The sequence below is a fragment of the Hyperoodon ampullatus genome, assembly GCF_949752795.1.
Source record: "Hyperoodon ampullatus genome assembly, chromosome: 11".
Lineage (NCBI taxonomy): Eukaryota > Metazoa > Chordata > Mammalia > Artiodactyla > Ziphiidae > Hyperoodon > Hyperoodon ampullatus.
In genome coordinates, this window is record NC_136924.1 from 19242552 (window position 1) to 19269645 (window position 27094).

The 27094-nt window shown below is 44.2% G+C and overlaps 1 protein-coding gene across 1 annotated transcript in view; it reads right to left on the reverse strand.

The window, feature by feature from the left end:
• Positions 1 to 27094, reverse strand: part of TMCC3 (transmembrane and coiled-coil domain family 3) — a gene marked incomplete at both ends in the record, with an annotated part of 67971 nt that overhangs the window by 14133 nt on the left and 26744 nt on the right. Inside the window, 2 exon segments of the mRNA XM_079715632.1 lie at positions 15470 to 15490; positions 15492 to 15530. Of these exon segments, the coding sequence (XP_079571758.1) occupies positions 15470 to 15490; positions 15492 to 15530 (60 nt within the window).

A 27094-nucleotide genomic window follows, 5' to 3' on the forward strand; every position in this document is an offset into this window, starting at 1 on the left:
TGGCACCACTCTTACGAGTTGTGTGACCTTGGAAAAATGACTTAGCCTCTCTGTGCTTCAGTTTCTTCTTCTGTAAAATGGTGATAATGATTCTTTGAAGAGTTGTGAGAAATAAATGAGATAATGCACATGAAGTACTTAAAGACTTCCTGGCACAGAAAATGGTTTCAGTAAAGGTTTGCTATTGTTTATCATCCCGATTTCATTTAAAAAATGTACTTGTATGAAAAAAACTAAAAGAAAAATAAGCTCCAAATTGTTAACAATGGCTATCTTTGCACTGTGGGATTGTAAGGAGTCATTCTTTTTATTATGCTGTTGTATTTTCCAATTTTTAAAAAATAAGGAAGCTGGACTTCCCTGGTGGTCCAGTGGTTAAGACTCCGCGCTTCCACTGCAGGGGGAGCGGGTTCCATCCCTGGTCGGGGAAGTAAGATGCTTTACAGCACGGCCAAAAAATTTTAAAAATAATAAAATAAAATTAAAAAAGGAAGTTGAATTACCGTTTTGGCAGAAAAGATGCTGTCTTTAAAAATGACTGCTAACCTCCTTCAGTTCTCTCTGAATTACCTGTCTATTATTACCTTACGTGAAAAGCAGACCACCAGTATTCTAGTGAAAAGCCATTCCTAATGATGTTTTCCTTCTGGCAGCAGAAACATTTCCACTGTCATCTCAATGTTCTGGAACAAAGGCAAGGAAAACCTTTAAGCCCTGGACAGATGTCAAAACCTGACAATGAATCATCTCTGCTCCAACCCAAGCCTCCAGCACCATTACCCCCGGGAGCTCACCTTCCTCACTGGGATGCCAGGCACATATCGGTCATTACCAGTGCTGCTCAAACACATGGTTCAAGCTTCAAGAGAGGGCTGTACCCTATGACATTTCATGTGTGCCCCCTAAAGCTCCAGAGAGACATGAACTAAAAGGGCAGCATAGCCAAGCAGAGGCACATCACCTAAACCAAGAGAACTGGAAGGGGGAATGCAGGTTCCTGTGGACACCGGGAGGGTGTGGACTGAGGCAGGAGAGCCTGGGGCTCTGGGGTCACAGAGTGGCCAGAAGGTGCAGGGGCCGAGAGATCAAAACCAGGGGACAGATAACAACCAGCTGCTTAGTCCCGAGGCCAGATAACAACCACCTGCTTAGTCCCAAGGCAAGATATGATAAACTTTTGCCTAAAGAAAAGCTGCTTGAGCTCGGTCATGTAAGGAAAGGGTCAGGTCCTTCAAACCGGCGGTCACTGCCCAGGCAACAGGTATTTCAGAGCACACACGAGAGCGGTGTTACAGACAGGCCCACAAAGGAGCTACAGGTTCAGGATCCAAAGGCTTTTGCAGGTTTTTGTGGCCTAAGTGTCCGAGCCAACACAGCTGACATTCTGTACTCTTACTCATTTCAGCTGAAAACTAACTTTAGGTGTAGCGTCAAGGCTGTTCCTCTGGTGTGCCAGTCAGAATGTGCTAGGCTTTGCTCGGGTAACAATCGACGTCAAAATCCCAGGGGCTTAAAAAAAGGGAAAGGCTCATCTCTCGCTCATGCTAACAAGCCTGCTGCTAGTAGGCTGAGGGACCCAGGCTGTGATGGAGCCCCTACCATCAGGAATGCTGCTGGTGGCCGTGGCAGGAGCAGGGAACTTGGTGAATCGCCCACTGGTTCCTGAAGATTTCCCCAGAAGGGACTCCTGGGCTTCCTGAACTCACTGCACTGGCCCTACCTAACTTCAATCCTACCACATGCCCGGCAGGAAAAATATCCTGTTAGTGACACGTGCTATATCCTATTGGTTAAAAAATCTGAGACAGGTTCTACTATTATTACCATTTTACAAATGAGAAAACTAGATGCAAAGAAGCTAAGTAAATTGCCTAGTAAACATCAGAGATAGGACTGAAATCCAGGCCGTCTGTCTCCAGAGCATGCTTCCCTGACAATACTGACTGAGTACTTTTATTGTGAGTCAGGCATTATGCTAAATATTTTTTATGTATTCACATATTCTTCACACCAGCCCTATTTTATGAGAAAAGCAAGGCTCATAAAGAATATGTATGTTTCTTGGGCTTCCCTGGTGGCACAGTGGTTGAGAGTCCGCCTGCCGATGCAGGGGACACGGGTTCGTGCCCCGGTCCAGGAAGATCCCACATGCCGTGGAGCGGCTGGGCCCGTGAGCCATGGCCACTGAGCCTGCGCGTCCGGAGCCTGTGCTCCGCAACAGGAGAGGCCGCAACAGTGAGAGGCCCACGTACCGCAAAAAAAAAAAAATGTATGTTTCTTGAAATCCACAGAAAATAAACAGCTTAGCTGGGGCTCCACTCAGTTTATATGAAATATGCAAGACTCTGGGCGATCTGTACAAGCCACCAACCGTGTGAGAACCCATTCTGCAGTGTCCCTCACATGGTCACCCGGACTTCTGTGGGCACTCCGGGTTCGGTCCAGACCCAACCCTCAGGTTGAGCTTGAAATCTTCATCCACGTGACTTCCTACCATGGCCCTGGTGTTGCCACCTGGAGCCACACCCCTCTTGGGTTTGGCACGGCCTGTAAAGTCCATTCCTCTTCATCCATGCTCTAAAAGGCAAACAGTGACTGAGGCAAAATAATTTGATGAGGATAAAAAGGCTATTGCTTTTATCAGAATCATGCCCACACATTTACAATCAGAAAGAGAAGGAAGGAGAAAAATGGTAAAAACCAGAAAAGCAAGTAAGATAAGGGGCCTATAAAGAAGATGCTGGGGCCTCACAAGTGAAGAGTTGATATCTAGACATACACAGGAACAGGCGCTCAGCAGATAAGCCATGGATTTGCCTGGAGAGAAGGGAAGACACCCTTCCCTAGGCTGGGTGACAGAGCTGAGAAAACAAGGCACTGCTCAGCATGGCCCTGAAGGGGGGACCTTTGTATGTTCTATCAGAAGAATGTGAGCTTTATATCACTTTCTTTTTCTTTTTTTAATGTATTTATTATTTTTGGCTGCGTTGGGTCTTCGTTGCTGAGCGCGGGCTCTCTCTAATGGCGGCGAGCGGGGGCTACTCTTTGTTGCGGTGCGCGGGCTCTAGGCGCGCGGGCTCAGTAGTTGTGGCACACGGGCTTAGTTGCTTCACGGCATGTGGGATCTTCCCGGACCAGGGCTCGAACTCATGTCCCCTGCACTGGTAGGTGGATTCTTAACCATTGTGCCACCAGGGAAGTCCCTATATCACTTTCTTACTGGTAATATACATGATGCTACCAAGCCATCTTCCCTCTTGCTACACTGTGGTCACCTGATACACACTTGCAAAATGTCTAGCTACTCAGTGAATATGGAACCCAGGGAAGCCAACTCATTCACGGGACCCTAGCATCAAACATTTGGTTTTCTTGCTAATTGAGCCAATCTGTACTGGAAAGATAACTCTGAAGGCTCAATAAGCATCCTTATCAAGACAAAATTACTCCATTCATGTGGATACCTATACAGAATATTCAAAACCTGTATTTGAGAAGAAAGCTACTTCTCCACACTACATGCTCAAAATGAAAAATCCGAAAGACCCTCATGTGGTATCCAAAAGGATATGTTATTAGTAAAGTGTCTTAGTACAATGTTTGTTCTAATTTGTTTAGACAAAGAACACTTCCTTTTGTAGTTCATTTCTGACAATGGCACATTCTGTTCACGGTGTACGGAACAGGAATTGAGTCACTAGTTTTACCATAAAGGTTTTATTTCTCCCCACCTCTTCCTCTTGGTATCATTGAAAAAAGAAAATCTGTAGCATCAAAAGTTCTCTTTCTTGACTGCAGGTAAAGTAAACCTGGAATCAAGGATCCTTTGGAACCAGGGCTGGAATACACGTACTTTTGAAAGCCCAATCCTTTATCCACAGATACTGCTAATTAACAGTGTAAGGGAGATTAGGCAAAGTGTTCAGGGTTCTCAAAAACAAATTCTTCAAATATCTTCAAGCACTTACAAACACTTGATACTGTAATTAGAAGTAATTATCTTCTCATTTAGCCTCTACCAGGCAACAGTGGTAGGTAACCTACTTTGAGTTACATACACTAGGAAAAATACCTATTTCTTCAAAAGAGCTTTCAATTAACGCAAATTAATCCCTTACCTGGTAAAGATCTACTGTGTACTTTATAATCTATACAAGAATTAAGTTAAAGGAGGGGGGAGGCCAGAGTAAAAAAGATTGTGCCTTGAAGAGCAGAAGGGGAAGGGTATGGTAATGAAAACCAATCTACACTGAGAACCACCTGCAGCTAAAGGACAGCCACGTCCCCGAGGGAGGGAGCGGCGGAGGCTGTGAGGAGACATGAGAAAAGGGTGCTGCTGAGAAGAGGAAGGACTCTCTGGGAACCCCATGTACCTCGAAAACAGGCAAGTTTAGGGACGGGAAGTGAGCCCCTAACGCCGGCCCCTCACCTCTACCAAGAACTCTGCCTTCCTGGGCTTCCCTGGTGGCGCAGTGGTTGAGCGTCCGCCTGCCAATGAAGGGGACACGGGTTCGTGCCCCGGTCCAGGAGGATCCCACATGCCGCGGAGCGGCTGGGACCGTGAGCCATGGCCGCTGAGCCTGTGCGTCCGGGGCAGGAGCCTGTGCCTTCCTGATGGAAGGGGTCACAGTTCCTTCTTGCGGGGAGACGCGGGATGGTGAGTTCTAAAGAAGGGGAAACAGGAAGCTCCAAACTTAGGACTAAACTAGAATAAGCGTCATTGAGGCTTTTAGTTCCTATACTCAGAACCTAGGGAAGGGGTGAGTGAGAACCCCTGGGCACTAACCTAACAACTTCGGAGGGGTTCTGGGATCTGTGCCCACCATGGTTATTCCCCGTCCGTTCCTAGCAGCATCTGTCAGCAAAACCTTCCCGGGAAAGGGACCTGAGCACTTGCTCTGAGGGCTAAGGGAGAAGTGGGACGTTGTGCTCCAGGAGAAGCACCCCCAGGAACTGAGGGAGCAGAGGCAGCTCTAAGGGGGAAGAAATGGTTCCCAAGGCCCTGATCCAGTGGGCAGGGCAGAATGGCCGGAAAGGAAGCCTGCGGGCAGAAGGCCTGCCTCCCCCCAGGGCCGAGGCCTAATCTTTTCCTTTTCCTACAGCATTTATTCACCACCTCCCCTACCCCCAAAACATGGAGGGTGAGTGTTCTTGGCAGGGACATGTGCTTAAGCTAAGCTTCTGAGCAATAACTACAAATCCCAGCCCTGTCCTGCTGTCTTTCGGCATCTCCAATCTGAACAAGGTGTTTGAAGGACACGTATCGCCCTCTTAGATACACAATGATGGATAACTTCATGTGAGTCACAGTCACCTGCAACAGAAGTTACTTTCAGAGGTGGAAGAATCCTTGGAGATCTCACTTGGCCTAATGCCTGCTTTTAAAAGAAGCAGCCTGAATACATACCCAAGTAACTTTTTATTTCAATCTACGCTCTGTTCATTATAGGTGCCCTACATAAAAGGGAAGGCAATTTGTCTACTAAAGTATAGCTTCTTGGATCAAAACATAAAGTGGATATAATAGTAAATATGATAGGGGTGTCTATCAGATATCAGTAATCATGTTTCCCTTTTTGCTGTGGATACTAGGAACTTCAGAACCAAACTGAGAGTAACTGTTAGACCTGGCAATGAGCCTATTTGCTTTTCCTTCCTTTTTTAGAACTTTTGGGTATTATTGCTACTCCACCTATATTTTCCATGTGCCTATCATAACCTGATTCTCATTGGAAAGAGCTAGGTGAACTTCAATCTAAAGATGCTAGGTATGTCAGGCTGCCTGGAGATGAAACTAGACTCACTCCCAAATGTAATTGGGGGAATGTAGTCAAACACACCGAGCTTATAAGTTGGCACAGCTCCTTCCATCCTCCTTTCCCAGGGCACCCAGAGAAAGTAGGGTCACAACTTGGTCCATGTCCTTTGAAAAGATGCTATATTAAGACTGAGCCAGGGGCTTCCCTGGTGGCGCAGTGGTTGAGAGTCCGCCTGCCGATGCAGGGGACACGGGTTCGTGCCCTGGTCCGGGAAGATCCCACATGCCATGGAGCAGCTGGGCCCGTGAGCCATGGCCGCTGAGCCTGCGCGTCCGGAGCCTGTGCTCCGCAACGGGAGAGGCCACAACAGTGAGAGGCCCGCGTACCGCAAAAAAAAAAAAAAAAAGACTGAGCCAGAAAATAGCATTTGGTACTCAGGCCCTAAAGCACATTCCCTAAGCAAACTTAAGCCTCATAATTGAACTATTCCCTGCAGGCCAGGGGTTTAATTTGTTTTTGGTACTATAACAAATACCAGGGTAGGGGCATATGTACTGGATGATGTGTAGTATAGAATTCTGTTTTAAATGGATCAGAACACTAAGAGACATCACACAGGGCTTAGAAATAACACAGTTAAGTTTTGAGGGAGCAAAGGAAAACTGATCTATATTAATTTCTTTCCCTTTTGCAATACTGAAGTTATTTCCCTTGAGCAATTTTATTTTTTCTAATGTAAGCCAGCAGCATTTTCACCAAATAGCAATTGGAAATAAAAAGCTGCTTTTAGTTCTACCAAAATTATAAACAGCATTACATTTAAAGAAAAAACTTTAATGTCCATGAAAAATGCATTCAATCAACATTTTGCTATTTATTAGTATGGAAAAACAACCTTACCTTTAAGCCATGCTGGACCTTCAAATGAGACAATCAGTATAACAACTCTGACTTCTTTGGACTGAATAAAATTATCTTTTTATTTTTTTAAAATACGGAACGCTTCATGAATTTGCGTGTCATCCTTGCGCAGGGGCCATGCTAATCTTCTCTGTATTGTTCCAATTTTCGTATATGTGTTGCCGAAGCGAGCACAAAATTATCTTTTTAAAAGATAAAACAGACCATGTCCTGTTCCTTCTCAAAAATCTTTTAAGTTCCCTAAAGTGTGAAATCCTTAGTGAAGAATTTAAAATGCTCTTGATCAGGGTCCTGTCCTACCCCCAGCAGACTCATCCATAAAGCTACTGTGAGCACATCTATGCACCAGCACCAGAGTAAGGATCCAGCTAGATACACGCTCTCCTTTAATCCCCGCAGCTCCATGAAGTAGGTGCCATTAGCTTTGCTTTATAGATTTGGAAGTGAGGGCCATCAAATAAGTCACGGTTACAGCTAATAAGACACAGAACCAAGATTTGTACCAAGCTCTAAAGCTTTTAACTTTCACTGCATTCCATTAGTCCAACAAACCCCTGAATGCTTCATGCACTCTCCTAAATCTCCGTGTTAAGTACCTCACCCTGGCCTTCCATACCTCCATCCCCAGGTACCTTCCTAGGACCAACCCAAACACTGTCTCTTCCACAAAGCCTCCCCCGTTCCCATGCCCAGCTTCCTTTATACTCTCCCCCAAATCTGCATTTTCCCCTTTTCCAGTAATTCTTCTCTAGGTCTGGTAAGCATTTGTGTAACGTTTGTTCCCCCACTGTCTTGAAGCCTGGAGGGGAGGAATGTCTCCTAAGCCACCTGTGTCCTGCCCCACATTCCTTCCTCAATAGGACCTTGTTATCTGTTGCGTGAATCAATGGTTGACAGAGCCAACTGGGGCAGCCAGTTGTCCCACATGTTTAACATCCTCTCAGCGGCTTGCAACGAGATCAAGAAGAACCCACAGCTGAGGTGGTGCTGGACTGCTTTCAAGACAGACTGGACTTTGGACTGTTAATTAATGGCTTTGATTCATGCAAGAGATCAAATATTCAGGAGACTAATGTGTCTCACGGCTCTTAGCTGCTCCAAGCAGAATACAGGCAACCAATTATCAAACGACAGATACTAAGACCCACAATGTACGGAACATGCAGGTGTACTCCCTTCCTAAGTGACATTTCCGCTGCGGTTACCATCCTAACTGTTGCTCCTTCTAACACATCCATGTCTGAACTCAATCCATTATTTGTGGTAGCATATAAGGAAGCAGTCTTGTATTGCATTAAATGAAAAACTTTAAAAAATAATTTATCCAATACACCAGCAAGATTGTCAAGGGTAAAGATGATCCTTGAACAACATGGGTTTGAAATGCACAGGTCCACTTACACACAGATTTTTTTTCAATCAATACCACGGCACTACACAATCTGTGGCTGAATCTGTGGAAGCTGGGGCCGACTACAGGACTTGAGCATCCAAGGATTTTGGTATTCAAGGCGGGTCCTGGAACCAATGCCCCAGGGATACCAAGGGACGATTATAGCTCCTTGTGCCTTAGGAAATCACAATTGTATAGAACAAGAACACAAAAATAAAGGAGCCCTTTCATCCTCTAAAGTCTAAGAAGGCAATGACTTGTTTAAGGCCAAAAGCAGGCCTCAAGAAGAATGGTCCAAAAGAGGACAGGATCTTGGCAAGATAGTTCAAATTTATTTTAAAAAGAGAAGCTACTAGTTACTAAGGACTTATTAAGTATCGTATAATTTTCGAAATGCTTCACATACTTTATTTTATTTTTCCTTTTAAGAATCTGAGATTACAACAATTATTCTCATTTCCAGATGGAAAAAGTAAGGGACTTATCTGAAGTCATAAAGCTAGCATGTAGAAGAGCTGTGATTCCACCTGGCTCTAAGGGCTGGGCTTTCATAATATTTCCAACCTCTATTGAGAGCCTACTGCATATACCAGACCCTTTCCTAGACATGAACATGTTTTCCATAACCCTTACAACGCCTAAAATTTCCTTTACTTAAATCACTGTGCTACCGTTAAATATTACAAAGTAAAAAGTATGCATGGTAGAGAAACCAGAAGGGAGAATACTAACAGACGGCTTTGGACAGTTCTTGGTGCTACAAGGCAATTACTGGAGATATCCCAAATTTGACATTTAATAAGTAAAACGAAACACTAGCTTAAATCCCAAGATATCTTGTGTAATAAAAAATGTAGGTTGCTTCTGTTTTAACCATTTTAAAAATGATTCTCAATGCCGGGGGAACATGCCAGCTTACACATCAACTCCCTCTTCTGGCTAAAGCTCTAGTGGATACTGTAATCATTACAGGCTCTGCTACCAAGATGCAGATAAGAGGAGGCTTCCTTCTCCCACAGCTACAGCAGTTCACAAGCACCAAAGAGTCATGTTTCGGAGAGACAATAGTCCTCTAGGAACTTATTGTTTTGTAATCTGGGAGGAAGGAAACTGCAAGAAATGAATTGAATTGTGGATTGTGATTTTTAAGATAAACACTATACCATGACCCTTCTTAGAATCCAAGCCTGTATTTGGGTTGACTGTATTTCCAAACAAAGGCAACAGCCTTCTAGGGCCACTCACAATACTTGCAACAACTAGCCAGCTCAGATTCACAGGAAAAGCCCTGATTCCAAAGAAGTGTGTCCTAAACAGAGCTTAACTGTGGCACAGTGGTAGCCTAAGTTAGTGGTTTAAAAGCACAGATTCAGAGCCAGGCTATGCAGGTTCAAATCCCAGCTCTGCCATGTTAATTGTATCACCTTGGGCAAGTAGTTACTTACTCTATGACTCAGTTTCCTCATCTGTGAAGTGGGGGCAGGTGTCAACTTCACAGGGTGACTGTGAGGATGAAATCAATGAATATTTATGAAGCTGGAACAGGGCCTTGTACAGAATAAGAGCTGTAAGTATAAGCTATCGTTTATGAAACACAACATACCCCCAATAGGTGGGAACTTCAGAAAAGTCCAGAGCCAAGAACAGTGGTGCTGCTGTTGTCATGATTAAGCTCTTCCAGTAGAAGCTGAGCACTGCCACCGCATGGAATCTGCCTGTGTGTGCATCTGCATCTTGCCGCAGAGAGGGAGGAGAAAAGATGAACAGGATCTCAAACTCACGCCAGGAAGTGCCCTAAGGATCAAGTTTCAATGAACCTGAACAGCAAAGCTAATACTTCTTAAAAATGCCCATCGGGGCTTCCCTGGTGGCGCAGTGGTTGAGTGTCCGCCTGCTGATGCAGGGGACACGGGTTCGTGCCCCGGTCCGGGAGGATCCCACATGCCACGGAGCGGCTGGGCCCGTGAGCCATGGCCGCTGAGCCTGTGCGTCCAGAGCCTGTGCTCCGCAACGGGAGAGGCCACAACAGTGAGAGGCCCGCATACCAGGAAAAAAAAAAAAAAAATGCCCACCAACCGAAAAGCAGACGACCTAGTATTCGAGTGATTTAATCTAACTTTTAAAAAGGTACAGTACCTCTAATGACTAAAATTTTAAATCTCAATATCTGGTCTTAATTTTTAAATAAGTGTCATTAGTCTTCCATGTGGCTATTTTCAGTAAAACCAGAACTCTAAATTAAGACCCAAAAGACAGATGTCTAACATTTCCTATCTCTAAGTCTTTAAGCAAAACAAGGGGAAATTGTATTAGAAAAGCTTATCTAATGATCATAACTTGCTACTTTCTCTAAAAAGTCTCCTAAATTATTTCTTGAGAGTATTATGTCATGGAAGCTTGTCTTTATAAAGTGTGAGATTTTTTTTTCAATCAGGCTATAGTTAACCCCATGACCTTATCTATCAATGGCTTCATTCTCTAATATTACCAAGTTTTCTCTCCTTCATCCCTTATTCAAGCTGCCACCAAATTCTGTTATTTCTTTGTCTAGCAATTTCTCTCTAGATTGACACTTCCTTGCTATTTCCGGGTCCATCTACCTGAATCCAGCCCCCAACTCCCTACCTCACATATACAAAGGGGAATGGTTTAATCGGGTTTCATTGCTTTCAACATTTTTTTTTTTGTTTTCTTTTTTTGCGGTACGCGGGCCTCTCACTGTCGTGGCCTCTCCCACTGCGGAGCACAGGCTCCGGACGCGCAGGCTCAGCGGCCATGGCTCACGGGCCCAGCCGCTCCGCGGCATGTGGGATCCTCCCGGACCGGGGCACGAACCCATGTCCCCTGCATCGGCAGGCAGACGCTCAACCACGGCGCCACCAGGGAAGCACCCTGCTTTCAACATTTTACTTCTATCTAGTCCATAGCGAATCGTTACGCTCATCTTCTAAACTTCCACTTACATCATGTTACAAAATGCTCAAGATGTACGATTCTTCTTTTTAATAAAGGAATTGGGTTCTTCCTCCTGTTGGTATTTAATCTGAGTAATTTTTCCCATTCCAGTTCTCCAGTGTCTTCCTCCTTTCTTACAACCTCCACCAGACAGATCCCAGCACTGTAGAACACAATACATTTCTGTACTTTTTTTTTTTAACCTCAGTAGTTACATCATTCCCTTTGGACACAACATTTCCAAGCCCTCTCTCTTTTTTTTTTTTTTTTTTTTTTTTGCGGTACGCGGGCCTCTCACTGTTGTGGCCTCTCCCGTTGCGGAGCACAGGCTCTGGACGCGCAGACTCAGCGGCCACGGCTCACGGGCCTAACCGCTCCGCGGCATGTGGGATCTTCCCAGACCAGGGCTCGAACCCGTGTCCCCTGCATCGGCAGGCGGACTCTCAACCACTGCGCCACCAGGGAAGCCCCCAAGCCCTCTCTCTTATCCAAATCCTACCATTCCTTCAAAATCTCTTCCTTGAGGCCCATGTCACTTCCTATCCTTCCTGATCCATTTTGGCTCTTATTTATACTGTTGAGTGGGTCCCTACTTGTTTTATCTTCCTTGTTGGATTTTTAGATTACTAGAAGTATTCATTTTTTAGACACCACACAATACTCAGCACAGAACCAGCAGTATCACTGGGTAGCAAATACTTATTATAACCAACTTCCCTATGCTATAAAGCAGTATATTCCCAATTCTGAATGAGACCCATAGTAAGAAATACATATGTACCACTACACACATACATATGTGCACATGTATACACACATACATAACTGAAACACAAGTTTTATGAAACACTTATCTTTATACATGCAACAGTATTTTAAAAAAACACGGTTGCGGGGCTTCCCTGGTGGCGCAGTGGTTGAGAATCTGCCTGCCAATGCAAGGGACAGGGGTTCGAGCCCTGGTCTGGGAAGATCCCACATGCCGCGGAGCAACTAGCCCCGTGAGCCACAAATACTGAGCCTGCGCGTCTGGAGCCTGTGCTCCGCAACGAGAGGCCGCGATAGTGAGAGGCCCGTGCACCGCGATGAGGAGTGGCCCCCGCTTGCCGCAACTAGAGAAAGCCCTCGCACAGAAACGAAGACCCAACACAGCCATAAATAAATGAATGAATAAATAAATAAATAAAAATTAAAACAAAAAAAACAAAAAAAACAAAAAAAAAACAAAAAAAACACGGTTGGTTAGCTCGTTTTTTAGACAACTACGTATTAGGAAATTACAATTAATTTTGTTAGACATGTTAATTTTATTATATAGGAAAAGTCCTTATTTTTAGATACGTATCAGAAAAGATATGCCCTGATGTCTGTATGTAACATACATACACGCAGACACAAAGCAAATGTGAAAATGTTTGTTGAATCTGGGTAACACAGATGGGTATTTGCTGTACTCTTCCTTCTGCCTTTCCATCTAAAAATATAAAATGATAGTTGCTATTCATTAAATCTATTTCATAACCAACTAATGGGTTTCAATTCTGTTTGAAAACCAGTGCTCTATAATTAAGAAGAAAGATAAGCCACTTGTTTCTATGTTTACTGATTATATTTAAGGAGGCTCTAACATTCTGAAGAATGTTACAGTAAGGGATTTAATCTTCCATTGCTATGAGTCCACTAATCTCTTCTTTAAAAGCCTTTCTATGGAACTTTCTATGAATCACTACTACCTTAGCAGAAAGGTTTAAGATTAAGGACTACTTTTTTACTTACAGAGATCACAGAATCAGAATTTACCCTAAGACTTCTCATCCTAAAAATAATCTTTGTGGTTTTCATTGAGGCTTTAAAAGAACAACATCTGGGAATGGCAAAAGTTCAAGACAATGCATCGAAACTGAAAATATCATAATAAACATGCACACTGGTTAAAACGTTCCCCTTCCTTCTCCTTTAAGCACTGGTTCTAATAAAAGAATACGTTCCACAAACAGAGTCAGTAACACCTCAATCTAATTGACACAAAGAGGGAAGTGCAATATTATAGATGAATGAAAGAAATTTCCAGATAATTGAAATTCTTACCATTTATGGGCCAACGTATTAAGTCTTGCTGATGACTGATTTCTAAATTACTAGCTTCCCAAGACTGCTTTCCTGTTAACTGGGATCATCCATATGACCAAGTCTGAATTGTGACACAGCATCTTGACCTCAGGAAGAAACCTGGTCTAGATCCACGCAGGACCTGGGGTCTAGTTAACCCTCCAGTCTTAGGTCCCTCATTGGAGAAAATGAAGTGGCTGAACTCTGCAACCTCTAAGCCTTTGCAGCTCTTCTTCTCGACAGTTCTATCTCTACTAGGTCTGTAAAGCTGGCAGCCCTCAGCACATACCAATTAACACACATTGAATATTTACACTTCCATATAATGAATCTTATTCACCAAAATGAAAATGAAGCAAAAAGCAGTTAAAAATAATATGCAGCAAGTATAAAGAAGGAACAATTATTAACACACAACATAAGTGAATCTCAATAATGTCATTCTTAATGAAAGAAACTACATACCCAAAAGGACATGCTCTATGATTCCAAGGATAGGGAGGTCAGAGCTGGTTACACTGTGGGGAAGCAGGGGAAGGGAGAATGATCTGCCAGAAGGTGGCACAAGGGAGTGCTGGGTGCGGACAACACTGACACAGGGGACAGTTACATGGTGCAACACAGGTAAAAATCATCCAACTGTACATTTAAGATGTATGCATGTTACTACAAGTTATTCCACAAAATAGTTTAAAAAATTAAGTAAATAAAATACAAAAAAATCATAGAAAATGAAAATTCAGGAGCTGTCAAAACTACTATTTTATCTTTGCAGTACCTATAACATATAAGTACTCAATAAATGCATGTTGATTAACATACAGACTTGTTCAATTCTAGCAGGAAAAGAACTTTAATTTCAATGGTGTGTCAATTCATATTGCACTTTGTCAGCTCTTTAACATATTTAAAGTTTCAGAAATTTTCATGATACCCTCTAATAAATATTTGTTTTCAGTACCAGAATATAGAAGAGCAAATGTACAAAATACAGAAAAAGAGTAGAAATCTGTATGGTATACTAGCAAGGCACTAGTATCTATGGTGTAACTAAATACATCAGATTTAGACACAAAAATATTTAATCTTACATTCTGCAAAAGTCAGCAAAATCCTAAATACCATGTTGATGCAGATTGAAAATGACCTGGTTCGTTACATAATAGTTATTTAGAAAGCCAATGTTTCTCAAAGAGGCTGAATTTAACTAAAAGCACACAAAGTACAACTAAGGCTTACTCACTGACTTAGACCAAATTGTTTTTATGACAGTTAAAGGAACTGATTAATTTAGGTTCCAAGCCAGGCCCCCTAAGATACAGAACTGACACTTAAAAAATGTTTTTCTGGGCATTTTTTTGTGAGCCAGGCAGTATGCTAAAAGCACTGGAGTCAGAAAGATGAATATGCTAAACTCTAGCCTAGGAGTTCTTGGGCTGGGAGACATACAGAACTATACAACTGTAGAAAAATGTAATATGGACTACAGGAAACAAAGAAGTGGAAATAAGTAAGGCTTCAGTGAGACACCTTCTAAGAAGATGATATGTGACGTGGCCTTAGAAGAGGAGGCTCAAAAATCAGCCAAGAGAGCCTAGCAAGGAACACGGTGTATCCACAGAGGCAAACAGTAGAATAATTAGGGAACGAAAAGTTTCTTCGGGTGTCTAGAACTTGGAGCTAAATGGGTCATTTTAAGTCAGGGTTTGATCGAGGGCTGGGGCAAAAAAGAGGTACAGGGCAAGTATTTCTAAAGGGAGGAGGCATGAAACTCTGAAGAATACAGACAGCCTGTGGCAGCCTCTATATAAACCATGCTAGACTTGACACTTTATCATGCAGGCAAGGGGAAATTTTTTTAATCATAAAAATAAAATATTGAGAAATAGAGAAGTTGAAATAGCAAAATGAGTAGGGGGAAAATCACCCATAACCCCCCTTAAATATAGACACTGCTTAGATTCTTATTAGTTTTTTTTTTTTTTTTTTTTTTTTTGTGGTACGTGGGCCTCTCACTGCTGTGGCGTCTCCCGTTGCGGAGCACAGGCTCCGGACGCGCAGGCTCAGCGGCCATGGCTCACGGGCCCAGCCGCTCCGCGGCACGTGGGATCCTCCCAGACCGGGGCACGAACCCGTGTCCCCTGCATCGGCAGGCGGACTCTCAACCACTGCGCCACCAGGGAAGCCCCTTATTAATTTTTTAAAAACACAGAACCATGACTATACTGTACATATAGGGATTTCAGACTTGGTTCATGTACTGTGCATAGTCACATAAGGATTTATTAATGAATTTGGAAGACTTCATCATTATGTGCCTGTACACTCATACTGCACTGCACAGCAACACTAAGTGGGTCTCTGTCTGGGATGCAGGGATCAGGTAACCAGATCTACTATTAAAAAAATCATGTGAAGTTAAGGACAGCTGAATTCTCACCTGAAGTAACAGTATCCATCACATGATGGAAAATCAGACATTTTGTCTCAGAAATGCATGATTGATGATTTATTCCATCTCTACTCATCTGAAATGCTAAACTAATTATCACAGTGCCTGGTGCTTTTTATCAGAAGGGTCTGACGAAGGATACACTTCTTTTTGTCTTTTATTTACGGATTGAAAAAAGAAATCCTTCAACATATGCATGTTGCAAATCATATTCTCCTCACTGTAAGCCACAGTTACAGAAAACAACTCAAGATTCTTCTGACTTTAGGAAAGCACCACAGTACACCTAATCTACACTGTATATCTATTATGACTCAAATCCTGCAGGAAAAATACTTAAAAATCCAAATTAGATTTGTAAAAGGGGGGAAAAAAAAGCCTGGGAAGGATAGAAGGTAGTTTGGGAAAGCTTCAATGACAGATGCTTTTTTTTGCTCTTTACTGGGAACTGTAACCAAATCATGGGCCTGTACCTGGCTTAGTGCCCTAACTTCCCGACGAGGCTGCAAAAACTCTCAGACAGGACACCTGCTCTGAGCTTATTACAGAACTGTCTTGTGCAGAATTACCACTGGAAAACATTAACTTTGTGCCCAAATGGAAGGGTGCCTACTTCCCTAAGATATATGAATGGTAGGGTTTTCTTTTGCCTTACATTGGGAAAGCTGATGAACTGATAAGACTCCAAGGGCTGCTAACTACACACTAATATTCCAGTGTGGTACACTTTATTAATTTGACTCAGTCCATCTACCTTATTCAGCATTCCAAAATATTAGAGAACCATCTGTTCAAGATCCACCAACTGAGAACACTACGAAACCTCATTCAGCCCAAGACGTTACCCTGAGTTTGATGAACTGAAACTTCTTTGATTTCTATACTTGATGATGCCTGTGATGTCATTCATTATTTTAGATGTTCATTTGGCTGATGTTTTATTAATAAGGCCACTGTAAATTTATCTGTAAGGACCATAATCCCTGTGTCGGAGAAAATTTTGCTCAACTGCTTTTCATACTAGGTTAACACGCAGTCAACAATTACTGAACGTATACTTCATATTACAGGGCTGACTCAAAGTGTTCAATCATATCTAATCAGAGGCAAGGGTATGTTTATTTTATTAAGTATCACATCCTTCAAAGGAACCAAATTTTATATATAAACAGTGGGAACGTGACAAACATAATTAGGCAAGAATTAAATGACAAGCAGAGTTGGGCATTATCATTTATTTACCACTAATAGAGCATCTTTCATCGACAATTTCAATAAATCTTGCCAAATGTTCTTGCCGCAACCTAGGATATGATTATCTGAAAGTGTTCCAGGTCAGTTCTGAAGTTCACACTGAACAGCTGACAGGCATTCAGGGTTTTGAGGCTCACTGCTAAGTCTTTCCTCGCCCTTGCCTCACACATCACCAAGTTCTCTTTCTTTTTTGAGGTTCTAACACCTAACCCTTCCTTTCTTTCCAACATCTGATACCTGCTCGGTTCAGGTCTTCTATACTGCACATCTGGACTCCTGTAACCATCTCTTAACTCATCTCACTGTCTCCAGGCTGCCCCCCCACCCCAGTCAATGGTCACCGCAGTTGTCTATAGGATGAGGTCCAAATTCCATTAGTTGAAAAGTCAAGGTCTTCCATGTCTTGACCCAATCCCGTCTCTCTCCAGATTTTGTACACATACCTCCTTACCTAGACCAAAGGACCTGATCCAGTGATCTCTGACCAGATCAAGAACAACATGCCCAGATCACTTCTACTAACTCACCTTACCTTTGTTCATGCGCACCCCCCAACATGCAGTCCAGCCACACCTTCCACCTCCACCATCCACCTGGTGCCTGCCATGTGCCTGTCAGCATGACAGATGTTTGATATATTTTGTCTCTAATCCCCACCCCAATCCTACAAGTTATGTTTAGTCTATCATGATGAGTATCAAAGAAATCAAAGACTTTGACAAGTTCACAAACTAGTGAGTGATGAGCCTAAGCTCAAGCTCAGGTCTGATTCCATAGCCTATGTTCTTTCTAAAACTTCAGGCTTCCTGGAATACCATCCCCAACTCTCTACTTACCAAAACCTTGGGGTTCCTTCAGAGTCTGACTCAATTTAACCTCTTCCACACAGAGGTGTTTCTTATCACCTCCAATCTAGTAAACAGTGCTTACTCAGAACCCCTGCTGCTCTTACTGTCCGAGTCCCTCTGGTTGCACTAAATTCATTGCTGCCTCATATTATTAGTTGCCTTATTCTTTTCCCCCCTTGTTTGCAGTCCCACAGCCTCACATTGCCTCTTGAACACAGTAGGCACTCAACTGTCTTATAACTGAGTTCTCTACTTTGATAGCATTTCCTATGGATAAAATTCCACATCAGGTAGGGTAATTTCATTAACTGGATAAAAGACGTTCAATAATAAGGGCACTTATGATGTCACAAACTAAGAAGATCAGCGGACAGGGCTAATTTGGTGGCTTAAAAATGTTATCAGGGGGCTTCCATGGTGGCACAGTGGTTGAGAATCCGCCTGCCAATGCAGGGGATACGGGTTGGAGCCCTGAACCGGGAAGATCCCACATGCTGTGGAGCAACTAAGCTTGTGCACCACGACTACTGAGCCTGCACTCTACAGCCCGAGAGCCACAACTACTGAGCCTGTGGGCCACAACTACTGAAGCCCGTGCGCCTAGAGCCCGTGCTCCACAACAAGAGAAGGCACCACAATGAGAAGCCCACGCACCGCAACAAAGAGTAGCCCCCGCTCGCCGCAACTAGAGAAAGCCCTCGCGCAGCAACTAGAGAAAGCCTGTGTGCAGCAATGAAGACCCAACGCAGCCAAAAATAAATAAATTAAAATAAGTAAAATTTTTTAAAAATGTTATCAAAGATCCAAGCTCTTTCTAATTCTTCATTATACTATCTTCAGGGTATTTGCAAGTTCTCTCATGGAGGCAAGGGAGCTACTGCAGCTTTAAGAAACACATGTAGACAATTTCTGGCTATATATGAGAATACTGCTCGTCTTTCATATTTTGTTAGGAAGGAAAATATTTTCCAGAAACTCCTCAGGTTTCTCCAAGGTCCCTCTGGCCGGGCCTGAGTCATACATCCATGCGCTAGCTGCAAGGGAGGCTGTGGCAGCAGAATCTAACATTTTCAGCCTCTACTGTACTGGCTCTGCCAGCCAGGCAGAAAGGCAAGGAAAATGGTGTTTGGATAGGCAACCAACACCTTTAGAGAAATATTAACGCAATGATAAGTTGTGTATAATGAAAGTCCTCCACGGTCCAAAGAGATTAATTACCTTAAGAAAGGTTTGCTAATCAGCTTTTAAGAAACACTCCTGTTACAGACAGGGTGCTGTTTGCACTAGAAGTAGGAGAGAAGAGAACTGGAATCTCCCAGCTCTTTAGCCAACAAATTGTAAACACATTCCTTTCCCTCATATCCTTAAATATCACAATCTCTTCCAGCACTATGACCACCACAAGGAAGGAAAGGCAAGCAGAAAAAAAAACTTGTTCTCTTCAACTTCCATACAGTTCTCCAAACACATTAAAACAGGTTAAAAAAATTTTTTTGAGAGATTTAAAGAACAGAAATAAAGATGAAAATATTTATGTCTTTGCCTCCTTCTCCTATTCTTCTTTGCTTCTTCTAACAGGACAGTCTGCCTTCATCACCACCATCACCACTACCACCACCATTACGTTTCCAATGCTGGAATCAGCTTAGACATCCATTAATGGAGAGCCACTTAAAAAACGATTACAATGGAAAACAGTGCAGATGCTAAAATAGAGGTGGATCTCAACTGGCTACTACGGGAAGCTGTCCAAACTAAATTGTTAAGCAAGAAAGATACAGAGCTATATATATGTATAGTACACACTCATTTGTGCTTTAAAAGAGGGGCAGTGGTGGGGTTTATATAAATGTGATACAAGTGTACTCTATTTGTAGAGAAATTTCTAGAAGGGTGTCTTAGGAATTGTGGATGATAATTACCTCTGGGGAATAGGATTGGGAATCTGGGACCAGAGATACTTTTTGTTTTATATTCTGTTTTTGGTATAGTTTGGTTTTTTCCCACCTTGTATTGTCATATTTTTTAATTTTTATTTTGTATTGATTTATTAATTTTTTTGCGGTACGCGGGCCTCTCACTGCTGTGGCCTCTCCCGTTGCGGAGCACAGGCTCCGGACGCGCAGGCTCAGCGGCCATGGCTCACGGGCCCAGCCGCTCTGCGGCACGTGGGATCTTCCCGGACCGGGGCACGAACCCGTGTCCCCTGCATCGGCAGGCAGACTCTCAACCACTGCGCCACCAAGGAAGCCCATGTCATATATATTTTTAAACCCACTTTGAGTTTGAGTCTGCAATATCAAAGCAAATACCTACAAAATTTCATTAGCTCGGGCTTCCCTGGTGGCGCAGTGGTTGAGAGTCCGCCTGCCGATGCAGGGGACACGGGTTCGTGCCCCAGTCTGGGAGCATCCCACGTGCCGCGGAGCGGCTGGGCCCGTGAGCCATGGCCGCTGAGCCTGCGCGTCCGGAGCCTGTGCTCCGCAACGGGAGAGGCCACAACAGTGAGAGACCCGCGTACCGCAAAAAAAAAAAAAAAATTCATAGCAGCAACGTCCACAACAGAAAACAACAACAGTAACGACCACCCAAAATAACCCAAAGGTCTACAGGCAATAGAATGGATACACGTACCTTGTGTGCATTTATACAGTGGAACGAAATGAACCATAGCTTCAAGACTTAAAGTGGATAAATTTTAAAAGCAGCAAGTCAAAGAAGAACACATGCAGTATGAACTCCACTTTATAAAGTTCAAATGCAGGCAAACTCTTGTTTAGGTATAAACACACAGGTAGTAAACGATAGAGAAAAAGCAAGGAAGCAAGGGGACGGTTAACACAAACCTGGGGACAGCATCACCTCCTGGGTGAGGAGGCTTGTGATAGCGGGATATGAATCAGGGAAAAGGTCAGAGGGTCAAGTCTGATTTCCTGCCCTGGGTTTTAGGTGCAGGGGTGTTTCATGTTACTTGTTAAAATGGAATATCTTCTATATATAATGTTTTACAATTTACAGACATTTAAAAATAAAAACTATGGAATAAATTACACAGTAAAATAAACTGAGTGTGTGTGTGTGTGTGCATGTGTGTGTGTGTGTGTACATTTAAGTTATATGATAAATAACATCCTCTTTTAATCCCATTGCTTTTATCTCTGGGTCTATACTTAACTCTTTGGGTAATAATGTTAAAATCTAAATTTGAGGCCCTACTTAAATTGTGACCTGGATTCAAAGGCCCTCAGGCCACCTCCTGCAATAGGTCCTGACTTAAGTCTCCCTGGGTCATTATCCTCAGTGGCTCACACCCTGGAATGTGAAGGATGTAGTCAGGAGAGAGCCCCAAATTCCCCCCAGGCTACAAAGTAACCGCCAGGCAGCCTGCAAACAACCCATGTTTGTACTTTAGGTAACCGACTGAGCTCTTCAGTGGCTGGAAGAGGGGAACAGAGAGGAGGAAGAGCCTGGGGGGAGCGGCTGGCCAGCGTTGCAAGGGCTTCTCCAGAAGAGCCCTTCAACTGGCGGCTGGCAAGAAGAGGCCCATTCCTAGCCTTGCACAGACGGCAGCTATAGTTGTTTCACAAGCTGTGCTCTAGCAGTTTGGGTGGTAATTTCTCCCTTTCATTCCAACTGAAACCGTGCACATCAATCTCTGTCAATCACTGCGCTCACAATGCTATATGAGGCTGTTAAGATGCTCTGCTGTCAGAACAACTAGCCCTCCAATTATTTTTTCAACTAGCCCTCCAATTTTTTTGTAACAACAGAAATTTAATCTCCAAGATTCAAAGGATCACACAATAAGCAGCAAACTCCTCCAAACTCTCCATATCCCTCATCGCCCCCCCTCCAAGCTGTTTTTGTTTCCAAAGGTTGGGGATCATTATCAACAACAAGCCCACCTTTGTGACATTCCAGGTAAACATTTGATACAGAACTGGGGGAAAAATGACCTGAATTAATAAAAGTGTTCAAAATATTTTAACGTCCAGGAAATGAAAGACTATTTTGCAGCAATATCCCAAAGTCTTCCCTGACACAGATGTACACACACAATCACAAATTAAATACGGATTTCCCATGAGCTCAAGCAGCTCTTATAAGCAGAGTTCAGGTGATATGGAACCTTCCCTGCCCCACAGGGGGCACTGCATCCACCACCACGGGGTGGCTGAGGACAGCCGGCGGGGGAGCCCTGATTCTTCAGATTCCGTCGCTTCCCCTCCGCTGCTCGCTCTCCCAACCACAGCCACCACACCACAAGCTGTCTCGCAGTCAGTTCTGTGGAGCCTGAAGTTTCAAGGAGGGATGTCTGCTTGTCAACAGACCGGATGTTAAAGTACAAAGTTAGACTCCAGCTCAGTCTGGTCAGACCCAGGATCACTTTCAAAATGACAGGGAAGTATGAGGAGAACTGGCTCTTTTCCAGCCAGGAGCCAGCACACTCCTACTCAGTCAGATATTTGTTCACCTCTTAAATCACACTCACTGAATTTACGTATTTAAAGGACCAACCGATAAGGATTTTCGTGGCTCATTAGGAGTTTCAGCAGTTTAAGTATCTAGAAATCCAGTGAGAGATTACGGAAGGACTCGGCCAAACATAAAGACAACTATTAAAAGCCCCCAAATAACTTGTATCTCTTTCAAGCATCTCATAGGATACGAATTACTACACAGCTCTACGATACATATTTACACAGCCTGGTTGAAACCGCAGAGCGGGGAGGAGACTTACCAAACGCCGCACCACAAATCAGGGAGCAGACTGGGATCAGCAAACAAGCTCACTCCCCACCCTGTCTGAGAGGCATCTGAGCCTGCAAGGCAGGCAGGCTGGATAGTCAAACAGCTCCTACCATGACTCACCCTGAACTTTGGAGATACTGCTCACATATCTCTGGGTATTCCCGTGTTTGTCTCCGAGAAACTCCACGCCCTGCACTGTAACCAATGCTACTGCCTGCAATAATACACTGTATTCAACCCACTGCTGACAAGCAGGCTCTTGGTACTGCCAGAAGAAAAGATATGCATTCTGTATATTTGGAGAGAGGCAGACTAGAACAAAGTCCTGTTATCACACAACTCTGGGGGTGGGAGAGGACCTTAGAGGATGTCCAGCCTGGCACTCCTGATTTACCGACTAGGAAACGGGCTCAATTCAACAGACTCCAGTTGGGCAGAGCCAATGCAAAGCAGTGAACCGAGCACAGGAAACCCCAACACGGATGAAGGCAGGGCGAGCGGTAAGTGGTGCAAGCGCGTAGGGAAGGGCAGTGAGTGGGGTCAGGAGACTCTTTCCTCTGTTGCTTCATTCGTGAGACACATGCTCGCTGGTGCCTTCGAGCATCAGACGCAGCGAGGCGTGCTGGAGTTGCAAAGGGGCACCCCACCCCCCGGCTAGTGGCAAGGGAAACAATGACAGTCGCTGATGAGTGCCGTAGGAGGTGTACACGGTGCCAGAAGGCAGCACTTGGGAGGGGTAGCCAAGGTGGGGGGCGCAGAGGAGGAGGGGGAGGAGGGCAGGAGAGGAAACAAGGCTGGTGCGAGGCAGGAAGAGACGGGTCAGAGAGAAGGTCCTTCAGGTAGCGCGCTCTGATTCATTCGGCCAGACGGCAGGTGAAGATGTGAAGGGTACTGGGCATGGCAAAGAAGGCAGGAGAGGAACTGGGTCGGCAGACAGGGATGAGATTTTGAGGCTCCAGTTACATCACACCAAGGTGTTTAGATTTCATCTGATAGGACAGGTGGCAGCTGCTCAAGGGATTAGGATAATCAGATCCCTGTTTCAGACAAGTCCTTCTGAAAACGCAGGAGAGCAAATGCATCTCGGTGGAGCGGACTGGAGCCTGCTGTAGTAATCTAAGGCGAGAGCTGGTGATGGCTAGATGCAGGGGGGTCCTGGGAAAGGAGATAACAGCGTCCGAGGGAGGCAAAGGAGGCAGCATCAAAAGGACGTGATACCAATCGGATGGGGGGTGAACGGCAGGGTCACAGAAAACCCCACTTGTTTCATCCCTTCTGGTGGCCAAAAGATGAAGCACAAGGCAGGCAACTGAGGAGAGGCGGAGGAGGAAGAGATTCGGGGTAGCGGAGGATTCAGCATCAGACATAATGAATTCGAGGCTCCTGTGGGACATTTAAGCCCAGGTGTCCAGAGGGGCACTCAGAGAGACAGGGGCTTAAGAAAGAGAATTGGAGCCCATCAGTGACAGTGCCTTGGGGCAGCTCACCGAGAGGAAGTACTTGGACTCTCGTGTCAGGCAGACCCGATCAAATCCCCAGGCTGCCACTCAGCAGCTGTATGACCTCCGGCAAGTAAATTAACCTTTTTGAGACTGTGGTCTCATATGAGGAAACTCCTCCTGGAATGTAATAAGATCAGTAAAGAACCTTATGTCAGGCCAGACACAAATATTAAATATTTTTCTCTTGCCCTTTCGTGATCATATACTGCTTTTTATTATAGTAATTGGAGTACTAACCTCTGCAACAGATTACAAGTTGCCTCGCTGTCAGTCACTCGCCTTTGAACCCCTTTTGACCTTCCTTGCATGAAGAGATTCTCAAATATTTGAACTGCCATAAGTCACATGAAAGACTCAGGCCGGAATGAGTCTAGGAGACTAGGGTTTCTTGCCCTTGGCATTAAATAACTAACGCACAGATTTCAAAATGGTTGTATGGTTTATACGGTACTGATTTAATTCTGTGTTGGGGTGTGACGGGGGGAGAAAAGGGTAATGGAGGTTCGCAAAAGAAAGAAAGGTTTGTCGGTCTAATGAAGCCCCGCGAAAGGAACAGAACTGTACTCTGCGTAAACCTATACCGTGACATGTAAGAGGAAGAGTGCCTACGGACGGTAGTATTTACACAGCCTCTATCCTCTGGCTCACTTCACGTAAAGGTCTTAAATTAAAGGTTAAATAATGAATTCCAGCAAATGGATCTTGCCTTAAACCAAAGTTTAAATCAACAGTATATTCTGTATATAAGAAATTTATACTTTCTTTGTTAGGCTCATTTTGCTTTTTCCATTTATAACTCTTAAATGGACATTTAAAAACTACAATAAGGGGGACTTCCCTGCTGGTCCAGTGGTTAAGAATCTGCCTTCCAATGCAGGGGACTCAGGTTCGATCTCTGGTTGGGGAACTAAGATCCCACATGCCGCAGGGCAACTAAGCCTGCACGCCGCAACTACTGAGCCCGTGTGCCGCAACAAAGATCCCATGTACCACACCTAAGACCTGAAACAGCCACATTTAAAAAAACAAAACAAAACACTACAATAAAGGACTTCCCTGGTGGTCCAGTGGGTAAGACTGTGTTCCCAATGCAGGGGACCCGGGTTTGATCCCTGGTCGGGGAACTAGGTCCCGCATGCATGCCGCAACTAAAAAAAAAAAAAAAAAAAAAAAGACCCCACATGCCGCAACTAAGGATCCCACGGGCCGCAATGAAGATCCTGTATACCGCAACTAAGACCCAGAGCAGCCTAAATAAATATTAACAACAAAAAAAAACTACAATAAGATTTAAAAATCATACTGCCCACTAAGGCATACAGAATTCAACTCCACATAGCCAAGCTTGTTCATTTTTCTCCTGGTTTTGCCTTCAAATTTAGGCTCTAATTTGTCTTACCCATTTTTTAAAAATTTTATTTATTCATTTATTTAACTTTTGGCTGCATTGGGTCTTTGCTGCTGCACGCGGGTTTTCTCTAGTTGCAGTGAGCGGGGGCTACTCTTTGTTGCAGGGCGCAGGCTTCTCATTGCGGTGGCTTCTCTTGTTGCAGAGCACAGGCTCTAGGCGCGCGGACTTCAGTAGTTGTGGCACAAGGGCTTCAGTAGTTGGGGCTCGCAGGCTCTAGAGCACAGGCTCAGTAGTTGTGGCGCATGGGCTTAGTTGCTCCGCGGCATGTGGGATCTTCCTGGACCAGGGCTCGAACCCATGTCCCCTGCACTGGCAGGCGGATTCTTAACCACTGCGCCACCAGGGAAGCCCTGTCTTACCCCATTTTTCTGGCTGCCTCCCTAGTCTGCAAACATCTTGGTCACTGGGTATTTTATTTCATCTCCAACTTACTTGGCTGAAACACATTCACGATCACCTCCTTCCTTGCTTCCTGATCCTTCCCTGGTAGCTTTATATATTCTCATTCTTTCATCGACAGCCTAGTTTAGCATACCTACTTCATGTTCTGTGTCTAGTCATAAATATCTCCAAAAACTTCACACAGGTTTCCAATATAAATTTGTTTTACGATTGTCTCAAAGCTCTCTAGTTGTTCGGCTCATTTAATTATTCTGATTCAAGATAGATAATGATCCAATTCACAGCTATGGTCTTCGGGACTTGTTTAATTCCCAGCTGCCTTCAACTCGGCCACAGGTGGTACGGCTCAAGCATGACCAATTTTAGAGGGCACTTGGGTCCCTACACGCTGACGAAGAACATGTATCCCTCTCCCCAACATGCCCAGCCCTAACCCGAGGTTCTTGCTGCTCTTAGATTGTCTGGACTCTGGATGGCTCCCTTTAAACTCACACAATACAGCCGGCCATCCCTCTTTAGCCAATATCTAAGATTCTGACTCCTCACTGACATATCGACCCCCTCCGAGATACCCTCCAATTCTTCCCTGCCTTGAATGGACTTGAACTTCCCAGACTTGAATAGACTCAACTAATTTTCTGTGTGTCTATAAGATCCTCTCCTATCTTACTGTCACAAGGAGGCAAAATGAAGGCACAGAGACAGAGCCAGGCTGTACGGCAACTGCCACTAAACCAGCACAGTCCCCATGCCACCTGGCTCCCGACCTGCATTAAGGAGATGCACACACATATGGCTGACAGACTACTGAGATGTAATTCTTTCCATTTAAACATTACTTTGAAACGCACATTACACACACCTAACTACTACACCATGACTCACAATAGAGGTGTTTAAAATGAAGAGCTTCTCATCACAATGCTTCACCCAAAACTGCCCTACGGCGTCTACTAAAGGAGCGGGTCAGATCCAGGAAACGGTTTACCGTAATCTAGAGCATGATTTTCTCATTATCACATTCTGCTGCAGGGCTGCCTGACTTGCTTCCCAACCCAGTTCAGGTTCTGTGACCTCGTGTGATCCAAAGCCCTCTCCTGGCAAAATTGAGGGTTAATTACTTGCTTTGCCAAGCCATTCTCTATTCTCTTCTCCCTCTGAAAACCTGAGATATCTTTTTAATTATTCTCTTTCTCAAGAAATATCTCATTTAATTCCTTCAACCAGAGGCCCTGGTGACACAGGTTTTGAGTAAACAAGGAGAGTTAGCTGCTTATCTGCTGCATCAGAACCAGCTGGGGCAGGAAAGCCTTTTGAAAATAAAAGATTTCCCCGG